Here is a 16,422-nt window from a genome sequence, read left to right on the forward strand (position 1 = left end):
GGCCTTTTGCTGAGCTCCCGCAGGCCCCGTACTGCTGGCTGCCAGCCTCAGTTAGCAGTATGGCCTCACCCACATGCCTCCAGGCCCAGCACAGGCAGCTACCGAGGATCCCACTGTCGCTCCTACCAGAGAGCCTGGGCCCAGGCACAGACAGCGGCTGACCCTGGCCTGCACAGAAGCCCTCCCAAGACGCCCAGAACCAAAACACCCAGTGGCCCGCATCAAATCATACGAGAGCACCACCCGATAAGCCCCACAAGCAGCACAGCCAAAGGGTGGTCCTAGCAGGCACCAGAACGCGCTAGAGTGAATCTCGCTCTGTGGGGTCAGCTACCACACAGCAGCTCGTATGTTATGGTTATGGCCAGTCCTCATAGCCAGTCAGCCTGAGGGGCAATTCTACCCACTGATGTACTTAAAGCAATCAAGGCTCAATTACAGTAGGAGAGCAGACACAACCTACACAAGTGACACTCCTGGAGCACCTGGCTCAGGTAATCAGGGAGACTGCACCACTGGTCCCCACAGGATACCTACTACATAAGGCCACCCTGCCAAGATTGGGAGATATAGCAGAACTACCTAATATATACAAACAAACAAACAGAGACAGCCAAAATGAGGACACAAAGAAACAAGTTTCAAATGAAAGGCGAAAACTCCAGAAAAAGAACTAAACGAAATGGAGGCAAGCAATCTACCAGATGCAAAGTTCAAAACGCTGGTTATAACAATGCTCAGTGATCTCAGTGAGAACGTTGGCAAAGACATAGGATACATAAAAATTGAGATAGAAACCAAAAAGAACCAATCAGAAATAAAAAATACAATATCTGAGATGAAGAGTACATTCGAGGAAATCAACAGCAGATTAGATGAAGCAGAGGATCGAATCAGCAATTTAAAAGGCAAGGTAGCACAAAACACCCAATCAGAAAAGCAACAAGAAAACAGAATTCAAAAAAATGAGGATAGTTTAAGTGGCCTCTGGGATAACATCAAGCATAACCCATCATAGGGGTGCCAAAAGGAGAAGAGAGAGCAAGGAATAGAAAACTTATTTCAAGAAATAATGACTGAAAACTTCCCTAACCCGGCGAATGAAGTAGACATAGAAGCCCGGGAAGCACAGAGAGTCCCGAAGAAGATGAACCCAAAGAGGCCCACACCAAGACACACCAGCGTTAAAATGCAAAAGGTTAAAGACAAAGAATCTTAAAAGCAGCAAGAGAAAAGCATTTAGTAACCTATAAGGGAGCTCAGCTGACTTCTCAACATTAACTTTGCATGCAAGAAGGGATTGGCACAAAATAGTCAAAGTGATGACAAGCAAGGACCTACAACCAAGATGACTCTACCCGGCGAGGCTGTCGTTTAAAATAGGACAGATAAAAGCTTAGCAGATAAGAAAAAGCTAAAGGAGTTCATCATCACCAAGCCAGTATTACAGGAAATGTTAGAGGGATTTCTTTAAGAAGAAGTGGGAGGGGGAAGAACATAAATATAAATAAGAAAATGGCAGTATCTGCATACCTCTCGATAACCACTTTGCATGTAAACGGATTAAATGCTCCAATCAAAAGACAAAGGGTGGATGAATGGATAAGAAAACAAGACCCTTACAGATGCTGTCTACAAGAGACCCACTTTAGAATGAAAGACACACGGACCGAAAGTAAAAGGATGAAAAAAGATATTTCACGCAAGTGAAGATGAAAGAAACACTGGGGTAGCAATACTCATACCAGACAAAACAGACTAAAACAAAGGCTGCACGAGAGACAAAGAAGGACATTACATGATGATAAAGGCACATAACCCTTATAAACATTTATGTACCCAAATAGGACCACCTAAGTATATAAAGCAAATATTGTCTGACATAAGAGGAGAGATTGACAGTAATACAGTCATAGTAGGGGACTTGAACACCTCATTCACATCAATGGACAGATCTTCCAGACAGAAAATCAGCAAGGAAACGGTAGTCTTAAATGACACACTAGACCAAATGGATTTAATTGATTTTTTAAAGAGCATTTCACCCCAAAGCAGCAGAATATATATTCTTTTCAACTGCACATGGAACATTTTCCAGGATAGACCACATGTTAGGCCACAAAACAAGTCTCAATAAATTTAAGAAGATTGAAATCTCATGCATCTTCTCTGACCACAGTGGTACGAAACTAGGAATCAACTACAAGAAAAAAACTGGAAAATACACACACATGGCGGCTAAATAACATGCTACTAAACAACGAATGTGTTAACAATGAGATCGAGGAAGAAATCAAAAGATACCTAGAGACAAATGAAAATGAAAACACACCAACTGCAAATCTATGGGACAGGGCGAATATTATGAATGTTTATTTTACTTCTTTGCCTTCATCTTCCAACCCTGAGCTCTGAATTGGTACATGTCCCTGAAATATTGCAGGTCCCCAACCAATCAATCCCATTCAGAAAGCATTTCCTGAAGGTACACCTCAGACAAGGCACCGTGGAGGGGCATATAAAATAAAAGGTGGCCTGTGACCTCAAGAAATCAGAAATTCTGGGGCAGGATAGGAAAAGCACACAAGTCTAACACAGGATTTAATGTTTCGTTGCCATAAAAGTGATGTTAAAAATTACATACCTACTGTTGGCTTAGCCCCGTGCTAAGTACTGTGTGGTATATTTAGTAAGTGGTCGATTGTTAGTGATGCTTAAACACTAAGTATATCAACGAAGGGGGGAAGCATACAGGCCGTAGTGGTGAAAGTTTTGAGGAAGAGGCATGACTTAAGCCAGATGTTAAGATGGACAACATCTTGAGAGATGCTTGGAAGAATGAAATAACATTCCAGGTAAGAAGTGTGACATGAATGTGGTAAAAACACTGACGAGGCCATCTATTCCTAAGTAAAAGGTGGGCATTGTGGGTTGTGGACGGTAATCTTAGAGAGGTAAGCTAGGGTAGAGGGTACCGTAAGATAAGGTAAGATGGTAGAGGGTTTTGTAGACTTGATACAATAGGAAACAGCTACCATGGTCCTCAGCGTGTGGGGGCACAAAAAATAAATTTCCTCGCACCTTTCCAGATTCTTCTGGCTGGACTAATGATCAAACTAACATGAAGCAGATTGATAGAAGACAATTTCAAAATGTACTAAATTTCAAAATGTACATATGGGCGTGTCATAAGAATATGAGACCTGACGATGCATTGGGCCATTGAGGCTTGTATGCCATTTTGGACAAAGAAGAGGGAGACAGGGATCTGGGATTTCAAAGGGAAAGCAGGCGATTCCCAGGTAGAGGGGAAAGAGCAAACACGTGGCAAACGAACTCTTGCAGGGCCACTAGAAACCGTGGGACACAGAGGAGGGTCTGGCAAAGAGACCGGCTGGAACACTCCCTGTCTGCCACACTTCGTTCAAATGTGCTAAGGTGAATATGCCAAGGTTCCTGTTGTAAAGCAGGTTTTTCTATCTGAATTCCTCTAGGCAGGTAAAGGAGGAGGGTCAAAGGTTCTTTCCGAGTCTTTTCCTTTGAAAGCAATATCCCGAAAGGCATGTTTTGAGGTGGCACAACTTTGATCTCCGTCAAGCCATAATGATATAACAAAATATAAATTTTAGAAAGATTACTCAGGTACTAGTGTGCAAGTTGGATTAAAATTTGGGAAGACAAGAACTAGAAAGATAGTTGGGCATGTGTCCCAACGGCTTCGTGAGTGGTCACAACACTAGAAATGGAGAGGGAGGATCAAAGCCAGGAGACATTGTCAATAACTAGAAATAGTCCCAGTGACTAGAGCGATCTGGCAGTCATTCATATAGAGATGGCAGTTAAACCCATGAGAGTTGTAGGAGATAATCAAGTGAGAGAATAAAGCTAGGGAAAGCACATAAAATGTACAATTTGGAATCACCTAGGCAATGTTGACATGCCTCCATGTGGACAAGGAACTGAATGGACGAAGAGAAAGTCAGAAGGTAAAGGGTAGAACCTTAGAGGACGCTCCTAGTTCAGGGGAGGACATCACAAAATACTGCGAATGAGAAAGTGTTGCCTTATTTTACGATGAAAAAGCCGAGGTTGGGGAGGTAGAGTGACTTATGTGAGGCCACGAAGCAGATGCCAAGTTGGCCGAAGTTCTTTCATATTCCACTTGGTGTCCACTTCCCATAGTCTCAAGGGTTTCTATGGGAACGGGATTTTAAAGGAGGGGAGGGTATCTAGGATGACACAGGAAGAGAGCCAGGGCTGCCCCCGCATATGCTGAGACTAAAATGGCATCATTCTTGTGTTAGGTAGACTTCTACTGAATAATAGGGAAATTACTGTAGCGTAGGCAGCCAGAACAGGTGGGGGTGGGAAGAAGGTAAATGGACTTCTCAATTCCGCGTTTGTCTTCTATGGCGCACAGCCTTATTTCTTGAAGTCTCCGCGTTTTTTCAATTTAGTCCTCACCAGGCGATGACTCTACCTTTGCAGCCTTAGCTCAATCTCCCCCGGGAGTGAAACCAAGAAGGAAGTTGATAATTGGGTTCAACGTCTGCGAGCCTGGTTTTCATTCAAATAATTGCCGGGAGGAAGTGTTCTGTGCCACCGGGAGCGTGGATGACAGTGGTACAAAGTAAAAGAAACCGATTTAGCAGAATACTGGAAGCCAGTTTCTGAAATGGTGCCTTGCCATTCCTTATCTACGAAACTCCAAGACAGCCAGCCCTCGGCAAGGAGTGACAAGGCGCACGGTGCATTGCACCTCAGGAACTGCCTTTCACGGTTTAGCAGTCGCCTTCTAGGTGACATGAGATGTGTGCTTCAGTCCTTGCTGCCACTCTTTTCTTTGAGTTATTTGGCAAACACGAGTTATTCTCTATATATCCTTCGCGGAAGAGCTGCTCTAATATTGCTGCTTTCTGTTCAGACTTACGGGCAACAACAGCCTAAGTCTAGGATTCCAGACAAGACGGAATGGTGCACGCACCAGGAAGCCGCGATTCCACAGACATTGTCAGAGCCAGTTTTACTTTTCCGTTTTTCCTGGCAGAAAGTACTTGTCTCTGGAGTCTGCCTGCTTAAGTCAGTGGCATGAGAGTTAGACAGCCTGATGAGGGCAGGGCGAACTCCCCTGGCTGGCCTCTATCTTCTGAATCCAAACCTCACACTTATGGGAGCACTCTGAATGGCACACTGATTTCGTAAAGGAGAACGTACTAAGCAGAAACTGTAAGGGACAACCGCCGTTGACTTTTTTTCATCTCGAAATGCCAAGTACACGATTATGCAGGGAGTGTGAAGAAAGTGACTCTCTGTACATTAAACGAGTTGATTCAGAATGTGCTTTGCTCACCCGAAAGGCTGGGAGTTGGAAACAGGAACATTTATATTGTGAATGATGTTGCTCGTTAATGCCAAAGCCTTGTTTTCTAGATGCCTCATTCCGTTTTAGAAATACACCGACACCTAAAGTACTGTAATAGCTACCTCAATTATGTCCAGTAGAATAACAGCAAAGCAGGGTAATTTTGTGAGTAGCAAGACCCAAAACATTCCATTTAAAGCCACATGATATTGAGTTGTCACCGTGGCTTTTTAAGTCTAATACCAGCCAGTATTATAGATCGGATAATGCTGGGCAATAAAATAATCGTCGTTCGCAGTACCGCAGGCTGACTACTCTTGGAATGTGAATGTCTGGACTGGTTACAAATGCTTCAGTATAGCACACCAGGTTTTAGAGATTCGCAGATGTCTGCTGCCTCCATGGATTAGGAAAGAAGGAGATACACCAGTGAAAAAATACGCACCCATACCAGAGAAAGGGACATTTGATCACCTTTACTTTTCAACCTTACAGATTATCCAGAAGGTTCATCATCTCTTGCGGTGGAAACGGAAACGTAGCAGTGTTCACATTTCCTGCATCTCTAAGACAGGTTAGTATTCTGAGGGAGACACACAGAGTGCCACCTGGACTTCTAAGAGGCAGTCTTGTCAGGAATACTAGAAAAGGAATCCGTTCTCACCCTGGCGAATAAGATGTTCAAATCTTCACTCTTGCGCTATTCACATAAGCAGAAGTTCTATACCTAATTTCCTTGTGTAACGTACTTAAAAAGATGCCGTTAATCCCTGTGAACTCACACGATTCACTTGGGCTAAAAGACCCCCCGGGTACCCAGAGCAGCCAAACATCCCGGTCAGGTTATGTGCTTTCATACTATGAATTATAAGCCTTGTCCTGGTGCCTTTCAGGTCTCTGAAACGATAGAGATTATGAACAGGTCCTTTTTGGCCACTCACAGGCAAAAAGCACCATCCCTGCACGCCCATTCTCCCATTGCTCATCCATGGCTGTCAGCCACACACATGCGATTCTCTTTGACCTAGTGTAAAGCTAAACAGACTTCCCTTTGCGACATTCACAAGGTAAATAAATGCAGTGTAACTCCATATTAAAAGGAGAATTTTAGTAGAAATACCGTGGAGTTCAAAGCTCTGATCTGATAAGCCTTCTACTTTTATTCCCATGAAAAAGCTAGCAATTATTCAGAAGCCTATCGATCTGTTTATGTGCTCTTAGGTCTTCACGTTTTCCCCTTAGAAAACCGTGCTGTGTACCAGTATAGATACTGCACAAGACCCGGTATATGCCAGCCACGTTGCTATGTACTTGATGTATGTTATCTCATTGAATCCTCGGCAACTCTGTGAGGCGAATGTTATCATTCCCATTTCACTTATGAGAAAACTGAAGTCCGGAGAGGTTAGGCCGCCTATCCAGCTAGTAAGCAGACACCCTAAGATTGCAACCCAGGTCTGTCTGACCTCGGAGCCCGCTCTTACCCACTATGGCATTACATTTCACAACCCGACTTAGACTGCTTACCGTGCACCTTCGCTTACGATCAAGAAGAGGGAACATTTAAACACGTCTTCTTTTCCAAAGCCCTGATGAAATACTCTATGTTATCCGTGGTGTTTACCTTCTTCATTTTCTTATCTCGGCATTTTACTCTGAGTATTCTGTGAAATACTAGTACTTCGATATGTCAACGGATGTTAAAGGGGAATAAACTTCCCTGGTGAGATAAATGTAGGAAGCTCTGTATAAGCAAAATTAGAGCCGTGTTCACCGTAGGAACTCTCGACCCTTTCACCACACAGATGAGTTCCGTGACTCTGAACTTATTTGGCCGAGCTTATTTTCTTTTGTGTAGATCACAGAACCCTGTCTTTAGTACAGTACTTATCGGGACTTATAATATGCTAAGGAATTTTGTGAATCTCCAAAAACAGAATAAGTTTTTCCCAAACTTACAAGACCGTATACTCCCTTTTTTCAGAATATCTCAAGTAAATATTAAATCATAAAATGTATTTTTGATATAAATTGCTTATGAGCCAGCTTTTCCCAGGGCGCTCTGTTAAAATGAAGTAACTGATTAATTTTGTTAGAACTGCAGTCTTGTTCTGATAATAATAGAAAAGTGTTTGGGAACACAGGAGCGGGGAGTGGGAGGGACATTTCAAAACTTACCAAGGTATGAAGAATTTTTAATGCATATAGATAATGGCTATAGTGATGTTTGTGAAAGCTCTAAAAAAAACACCCTGAATGTCTACCGATAAAATAATAGTTGAATAACTTATGTATGTCCAAATTATTAGATATTTGATACATATTTTCTTTTAAAGTTTTAAAAATTAAAGTATGAAGGATAAAGTGAACGTCCATCTATCTGCAACTTAGAATTAACAAATGCTAACATCGTGTTTCATTCTGTGTCAAATTTTTGTATATAAATTATCTCTATGATTTTTATACAAAAAGCACTGATTCTAGATGACATTTTCTTTAAAATGAAAAGACAAACTTGGAGAAACATTTGTAAAATATAGAACATGCAAAACTTAACATCCTTAATTTACGAAGATCTTGCAAATCAGTAAAAATAAGGAAAAACACAACAGTTAGAAAATGAGTGAAGTTGCAAACAATCAACAAAATAAAAGTTAAAGTGAAGAATAAACATGAAAATTGTTTAACTTTACTACAAATAAATGCAAATTAAAATAACCCAAAATATAAATTTTTGTCTACTGAAGCAGCCGATTTTTATAATTTATAGTACCAAGTGTTGGCAAGGACATGTTGAAACAGGTGCTCTTATATACTGCTGATGTAAGGTTAAATTCATAAATCATTATCTGAGGGCAGTTTGGCAGCATATATAAAAGCCTTAAAATATTCATACAATTTTATCTGATAACTCTATTTTAGGAATGTATTTTAATGAAACGATCAGAGATCTGAGCAACTATTAACCATCAATTAATTATAATAGCAGAAAAATTAAAAAGAAAACTAAATATCTAACAATAGAGGAATGGCGAAATAAATTGCTACATCATTCTGCTGAAATACTGTGTACCATTGAAAGCAATTATTTTGAATAATAATTAATAAGGTTATGTGAAAAATCTGTATGAGTGTACTTTAATTTTAAAAGTACATTTTATCAGCTTTATTGAGATATAACTCACCATATACTTCGATCACTTAAAGTGTACAATTCAGTGGTTTTTCGGGATATTCACAAAGTTGTGCGACTCTCAGCATAATCAATTTTAGAATATTTTCATTACCCCAAAAAGAAACCTCACTCTCAATTCCTCCACTAATCTACTGTTGATCTCTATAGATTTGCCTATTCTGGATATTCTATATAATCCACGATTCCATGGAATGATACACTATGTTGTCTTTTGGGAGAAAATATTTGCAAATCAAATATCTGATAAGTGAATTGTATGCAGAATATAAAAAGAAGTCTGATAATTTTATAATAAAAAGAAAATTCAAATTTTTAAATGGGCAAAGGATATGAATAGACATTTCTCCATATACAGATGATCAACAAGCACATGAAAAGATGCTTAACATCATTAGCCATTACAGCAGCCTTCCCTAAGCTTTTTGCCACCAGGGACCGGTGCTCTTATGAGAATCTACTGCCTGGTGATCTGAGGCGGAGCTGAGGCGGTGATGCCGGTGCTGGGGAGCGGCTGCAGATGCAGATGAAGCTTCGCTCACACACCCACCGCTCACCTCCTGCCGTGCGGCCCGGTTCCTAACAGGCCACGGACCGGTACCGATCCACAGCCTGCGGCTTGGGGACCCGTGCATTAAGGGAATACAAATCAAAACCAGAAGATACCACTTAATATCCACTAGGATGGCTATAATTCAAAAGGCAGATAATAAGCATTGGCCAGGATGTAGAGAAATCAGAACCCTCACACACTGCTGGTGGGAGTGTAAATGAGGCACTCGCTGTGGACAACGGTTTGGCAGTCCCTCAAAATGTGAAACGTAGGGTTACCAGATGACCCAGCAATTGTACTCCTAGGCATATAAACCAAAAGAAATATAAACATATATGTACAGAAAAACTGCTACATGAATGTTTACAGCATCATTATTCATAATAGGCAAAAAGTGAAAACAACTGTAATGTCCATGTACTGATGAACAGATAAATAAAATGTGGTCTATCCGTACAAAGGAATACTATATGGCAACCAAAAGAATGCATGCTGCAACATGGATGAGGCTTGAAAACATTCGAAAATTACATTTTATTTTAATTGAAAACTTTTCAGTATTAAAATATATCTATGTATGTAGAAAGAAAATCACAGAAAAGAAATATACCAAAAATGTATGTAAAAAAGAGACGTTTTCATGGGTTACTTCCTTTGCTATCCAGCCTTGACACGTCAGCCTCTCTCTTGCCAGTATTCCTATCCCGTCAACTCCTCTGCCTTAGCCAGAAAAACCGAGACTCCAGATTCAATCCCGCTGTCTACCTTCTCCATTCCTATACTCGGGCTGCTGAGAACTACTACAAAAATAACGCAACCGATTAGAAATACTGAGCGTGACTGATTACAAATAATACAACTGAGATTACACATTTGTAGTCTCCATCCTAAACCAGCCTGATAAGTCTTCACTACTTACCTATTGACCAGTAGTTCTTTCCTCTATTAACCACATATCAAGGTTTTATCGTTTATTTAATCCATTCACTGCTGTCCGATATTAAGATTCTATCCAGTTTTCACTATTATGCTGTCAATAATATTGGATATAAATCTTCTTCCTCATTTATAATCATTTTCTTAGGATAGAATTCTAGAATCAAAATTACTGGTATGAACTTTTTAAAGACACTTAATACATATGCCAAATTGCTTTCCAAAAAGTCGATACTAATAATAGCTACCTGAGTGCCTACTAGATGCAAAATGTTGTTTTAGATATATTTTATTATGTTTATTCTACGGATGAAGAAATTAAAGTCTTTTGATGTTATTTGTCCAGAGCAGCAAATCTAGAATTCAAATTCAGAACTGCCCAATTTCAAAGCTCATGCTATTTCTATGTGATTTTTTAAAATAAATGAAGTTTTATTATCAAATTATTATATATTTACTGGAGAGAATGTGGAAAATACAAGTAGAAAATAGAGAAAATGAAAATAAATTACCCACGAACTCGCCACTTACAATTGAGTGTATTTCCTCAGGCTTTGGTTCCAGATACAATTTCTGAGTTTAATGCTGACTCATATTCTTTATAAATGTAATTTTAACACTTGCATCTTATTGTCAATGAATGTTCCCATGTAGATATTTACAGTTGTTCAGCTCACATGTGAATTTCTTCTTTTTATTCCCAGGACCCGCTATCTCCCATGAAGCTGACAGAGTTCAATGTTCAGAACCATTTTAATCTTCAAAATAAGTCACCATGGCAGATTGAAAGCTTCACAATTTGAAAGCATTCCATCAAATACTTGCTATGCAGGTTGATGTTTCAGGACTTTACAAGTCATTTCAACTATTCGGCGTATCTATGGGGACTCCGTGGTATCGAGGGGAATCAGACTACAGACTACATTTGCTGCTTGTGTGCCTGGGCATTTACAAGCATGCATGTATGTAGCATATTTACATAAACTGCTACTGTGGTATTATGAAAATCTGGTCAAAAAATCTGAGGTTTTTATTCGATCATGGTTCTTCCCGAAATAGCAATTTAAATATATGTCGAGCTGTGAACATCAGGTCCTGTGCCTGTATCAGGTCCCTAAAATTCAAGAGATTCGACACTTTGTGATCAAGGTGCTCAGATTGGGAATGAACGACAATGAAATGGAAAACCTGTTCTCTGTCATAGAGGTGTGCTATTCCTGAAATTATCACAGTTAACAGGGAAGATCAGATCAGATCAGGTTTCTACTTTATTAAATATAACAACTGGTGTTTTAAATGCCAGCCTATGGTAAAATTCTCTAATTACTTCATTCTTTTCTCTGCTACCCAGCTTTCTTTTAGTCCTTATGAATAACTGTTATGATACAAGAAAAATTATAAGCCTGAGTTATGGACCGTAGATTTCATTTAAGAATTTAAGGGTGATATTCAAGTTTAATCACAATATCATTCCTAAGGGTAAAGTTTCACTGTTGAAATTGGCCCAAAGATTAGCATGAAAGTTCTGTGTTTTCGCAGCAGGGGTTAGTATACAGATAGTGATATGTCATCCAATAGTAATATGTCAATCTTTTCTTTTTGGTTTCAGTGGTAGCTTAGCCTTTAAGATAGTTTACATCCATTTCCCCATTTATTTGTAATCAGTGTTTCTTTCAGTCCTAGTGCCTGAATCGATGAGTATGAACATTAATGCTGCTTTTTAATACTGATAATACCTAGGAGTATTGATGCTTTTCATTTCTCAGCCAGTGCTCTAGTCGACAATTTACAGAGATCGGTGAGAGTTCGAGGTATCTTACAGATATCAAGTAGTTGAGCTCCTACAGGGAGGTTAGGGTTATGAAATTATTCCCCCTAAAACCCTTTTGAGTAGCAAAGAGTTGCCTGCCATAAACAATGCAGTGTTTGGGCCCCTGTGGAGCTGAGACAGTGAGGGATCCAGCTACTTAAAGCAACAAAACACCTGTTCATTGGGCTCCTCTAGGTAATTTCGGTGAAGGGGAGACTTTTAGCATAAATTAAACGGATTGTGGCCAGCATTTAATTTGAGAGAATACTAGGCATGACTAAATCTTTCAGTGCTAGGGACTGTTTCTGAAACTCAGACACTACGAAGCAGCCTAAAAGACTGTGCATACCGGCTTTCACAATGAAATCGTATATGTTCCGATGAAAAGTTTTCTCCTTCCTCTCTCCGTCCCAAATACTCTCTTGTTTAGGTTTCTCTCGAAAGCTTCTTTGGCCATTCGCGTGGTCTTATGATGGATAAGACTGGCCTTCTATTCACACGGAAATGCACCTTTCTCTAAAGGTAGGGCCATTACTGACTCCACGGTCAGTGGACCTCAAAGCAAACTTTCCCCTTCCCATCTGTCATCTTCTGCCAAGGGTTTTGGCAGAGTAGCTGCTAAGTATAATTCAAAGTCAGAAAGGAATCGAGAACTTCTTCGATGCACGGAGCGTAACCAGCTCTCAGCACTCAGCACTCAGAGACATCAGCTCATAAAAGACAGTGTCGGGGCGGAACAGGGAAGCATGGGAAGGTGACGCTCAGGAGCACCGTAACGCAAAGCTGGTCGTTTAATGTCCCACAGACTCGCACTGTCTTCGAAAGGCCAAATAAATCAGTGTTTTAGCTCGGGGCCTGCAGAAATAAAGAAATCCTATTCCTATCTCAGCACCTTGATTTCGCTAGTTTGTAGACTCTGAAATATCCATACATTATTGAATATTGACTACTGTCCACAAGCATCTCCCCGCAATTGGTCGACTATTGATAAAGACAGAAAGATTTGTTTGCTAATTAGCATGTCCTGATGTGGTTCCTCTGCTTGCTTTTCCTTGAGGCCCCGTCCAGTAACCTCTGTGGGATCTCATTCCCCGATCTTTGGCACTCGACTTCCTCATTTGCCAGACTGGAACAAAAATTTCATGTATTTCTAACGGTATTTCTAAGCAAACTAGTGTGTTCCACTCTTTCCGCCATGCTCTCGGTGTTGATTTGTTCTTGCGCAGCTTAGAGTACTTTATTAATGTTTTCCAATAAAGTCCAACAATGTCCTTGGAAAGAGACAGAATAGAAATTATTTCCCCATGGTACCGCTGGAAAAATTGAAGGCAAAAGAAATGAAGTGCCCTACAAAAGCACATAGCTTTCTGGGGGCGGAGCTCAGTTCCCACGTCCAGTGCACTGTCAGAGCCGCGTGGCTTCCCAGTGCTGCCGTCCCCCACGTGGCAGCTGAGGCCACTGCGCGCGACCGGGCAAGATCACATCTCAGAAGAGAACCGCTTTGCCCAAATCTCAAAGTTGCATTTTATACAACTCTTATTTTCTATGTGATAGAAATGTAACACGTGCCTCTTTACTCCACTACCCTATGCGACACATACATATAATTCACACTACGTGGCATCAGCCAGCGCATTATCTCCTCTTGACCCCGTAGAGCCCGATCTCAGGGCTGACTGTGCCGGTAAAAAGAATGTGCGTCCCCATGTTTATGCCAAATTACACAAAGTATAGACATTGCAGCTAATGGAGATTTAAGCACAATCCTAGCAGGTATGTTTGAAGAATACTGAATACATTATTGTAACATGCACCTGAAATTCAACAGGCTCTTCAACGTTACAGGAATGTAACAATCGTGCAAAGCCAATCCCTTTCAATTCCCATCACACATATGTATCTACTTACATGTGTGCACATGCACAAGCACACACACACACGCACACACACACTGCCCCCAAAATGGCGGCCTGGTCATCAGAAAAAATGTTTTAAAGGAATACTTCTCTGCCCTCTCCTTCCAGAAAAGAGTCCAACAGTCACTGAGAGTGAAGAACATTCTATTTATACATTCTCGAACCTCTGCTCCCACAGTACCTAAGAGTCTCGGTTGGTTCGAAAGATATTCTGTGTCTCTGTCAGAGGCATAGAAGGCATCCAACAAGATGCTTCGACCCTTCCACAAGTCCCATGTTCTTAGAAAATTCCTGAGCTCCATCCCAGCGATAGATAACTGCTTATGAAGTGTGGCACATCTGCATTTCTTTAACCATAGCTGTAATGTGCCATATTAAATAGTAGTCTTTTGCATGCAGGTGTTATTTAATAGAATAATGAACTGGTGGCTCCTAATAGCATGCAGCCCATGGCTGTCGACTACCCCAAAAGCACTAGGGCTTGTCCTGCACAGTGTTCAAAACTTAAATGTGTTCTCTGTAGTAGCCTTGCGTGTGGCCATCAGCAGAATGAGTTAAAACAATGAACGCAACAGATCAAGAAATAGATTCTTAGTAGGGGATGGCACGAAAGTAAAAAACAGAACAAAACAATAAGATGCATTCGAGGGATACTTGCTGTGACCCTGCTGGCCAAATCAGCAAAGAGACAGTACAAAAGCTGGTACTGGGTCTTGGTAACATACGATATGTACTGGAGAGCCAGAAAAAGGCCCTTAGGACCTCAGCTTAAAATTCAGCTCAAGTTGCCAATTTGCTACGAATCCTTTTTTCCCCACCAATCTGCTCAAAGTGATTATATATAGTATTCTTAAAACCATACATCTTGCTACAGAAATACTCCAGATACTGACCAACTTTATCTTCTTATGTCCTTTATTAAAAGCATATGCATAAAATTGTTGTTTCCTTTATATATTATAGTTTTGTTAAACAATGTTGGCAAAGCCTAAAGTTTCAGGCCACTTTGATGAAAGTTTCTGTATATCTCATTTCATGGGCGTCTGGTGGACTTTATTCACTCCTAGGTTAATTGGTATGTTAGGTACGAAGACTCCCACGTAACATCTCATCTTCCAAACGCCTCTCCCCTTCCTGTGCTCTGCATTTCTCTTATATTCCAACATGGATATGAGTTGAGAAATTAGCCAGCAATGGCTTTTTGACAAAAAGCTGACTAGTTTAATGGCACTTAATTATGCGCAGTCTCTGTTCAGCCTCACACATCTTTTGCCTTTCTCTCCGTAAAGTTATCAGAGTTATCACACTATTACCCTTTGCCTTTATTTATTGTGATAAGTAAAAAAAAGGAAAGAACTTATCTAATATACCTAAGGGTGATATGAATTCTAGTTCGCTTTTTCGTACACTTAAGACTATGTTTCTTTTTCTCCAGATGCATGTCACCGGGAAAAAAAGAATGCAATGATTCTGAAAAAAGAGCAGTGGTCCGCTTGCTCCTAAAGTATACATTACCCTCTGAGAAACAGTTGAAGAGACCCTCGTTAAGTAAGCCCCATATAAGATCCCCCTCGATAGATGCATCATTTACACGAAAGTCCTTTTCAGACAAAATGGAGCAAATCCCCCTCAATTAACCAACAAAAAAGCAGAAGTTGTTGAAAATGCAGAGCATCGAAAGGCGAAGTTTGCAATAGTCATTGTAGATGGTGACCAAGTAATAATGGAGAACTTGAATCACTTTGGAGAGATCTAACCTATACAGGTCAGGCTTAACACAAAACCAGAAAGAAGTCTTTTATTCCAGTTAAGCTTATAAAAAAAGTACTTACTTTGTCCTAGGTAAAGATCTCAAACATCTCTGCTGAAAATCCCAATTCATTTATTGCAATGCATCACCTACAAATAGCTTGAATTTGCATCACAAACACAATGTAAAAATTCCATACGAGAAACAAAAGGCAACTAATTTTTTTCTAGATAAAAAAGGGCATAAAAGAGGAGCACTTTATACATTTGACCTTAGGCAAAAGGCCAAGAAGCGAAGAGAGGAGACCTTTATAAAAGAATAGAGTAGAGGTTACTAAGGAAATTCAAGGCATAGATGTTTAAAAGGAAATTTTATAGATATAGCTATAGAGATATATGTACACTGGTTTATACAGGAATGTGTAAACATGTTGACATGCATTTTCTTCATGTTAAAAACAACAAAATGTTCAGATTAATTTTCTAATCATGTGCCAGGACATTGAAAAAGTTGTCAGTTTCTTCTTTGAATATCAAAATATTTATTCCCACCCAGTAGCATAATATTTCAATGTTTAAACTTCCAACTCTACTGGGGTGGAAAAATTTATGATAGTAAAGAGCACATTTTAAGCAAACTTCTTAAAAAGTATTTGAATACATTTATAGTTTTGAAAGAAAATTTCCTCATAAACCTGAACTGGAATATTCAAATTTTGCGAATTAGCACAGTATCAAACCCAGAACTTCACAATGTTGGCAAAACTCTAAACTGGCTGTAGCATATAAGAATTTCAATGACATTTGCGACAACATGGATGGACCTAGAGGATATTATGCTAAGTGAGATAAGTCAGAGAGAGAAAGACAAATATCGTATGACCTCATATGCGTAATCTATAA

At 40.1% G+C, this 16,422-nt stretch overlaps 1 protein-coding gene across 1 annotated transcript in view; it reads left to right on the forward strand.

The window, feature by feature from the left end:
* The window catches only part of ZDHHC15 (zinc finger DHHC-type containing 15), a 49,101-nt gene extending 36,056 nt beyond the window's left edge, over window positions 1-13,045 (forward strand). The window contains exons 11-12 of the mRNA XM_011379511.2: window positions 5,858-5,936; window positions 10,749-13,045. Coding sequence (XP_011377813.1) covers window positions 5,858-5,904 — 47 coding nt within the window. The 3' untranslated portion in view covers window positions 5,905-5,936; window positions 10,749-13,045. The remainder of the gene's footprint in view (window positions 1-5,857; window positions 5,937-10,748) is intronic.
* The last annotated feature ends 3,377 nt before the right edge of the window (window positions 13,046-16,422 follow it).

This window comes from Pteropus vampyrus, unplaced genomic scaffold (assembly GCF_000151845.1).
Source record: "Pteropus vampyrus isolate Shadow unplaced genomic scaffold, Pvam_2.0 Scaffold361, whole genome shotgun sequence".
In the NCBI taxonomy this organism is placed as follows: Eukaryota; Metazoa; Chordata; class Mammalia; order Chiroptera; family Pteropodidae; genus Pteropus; species Pteropus vampyrus.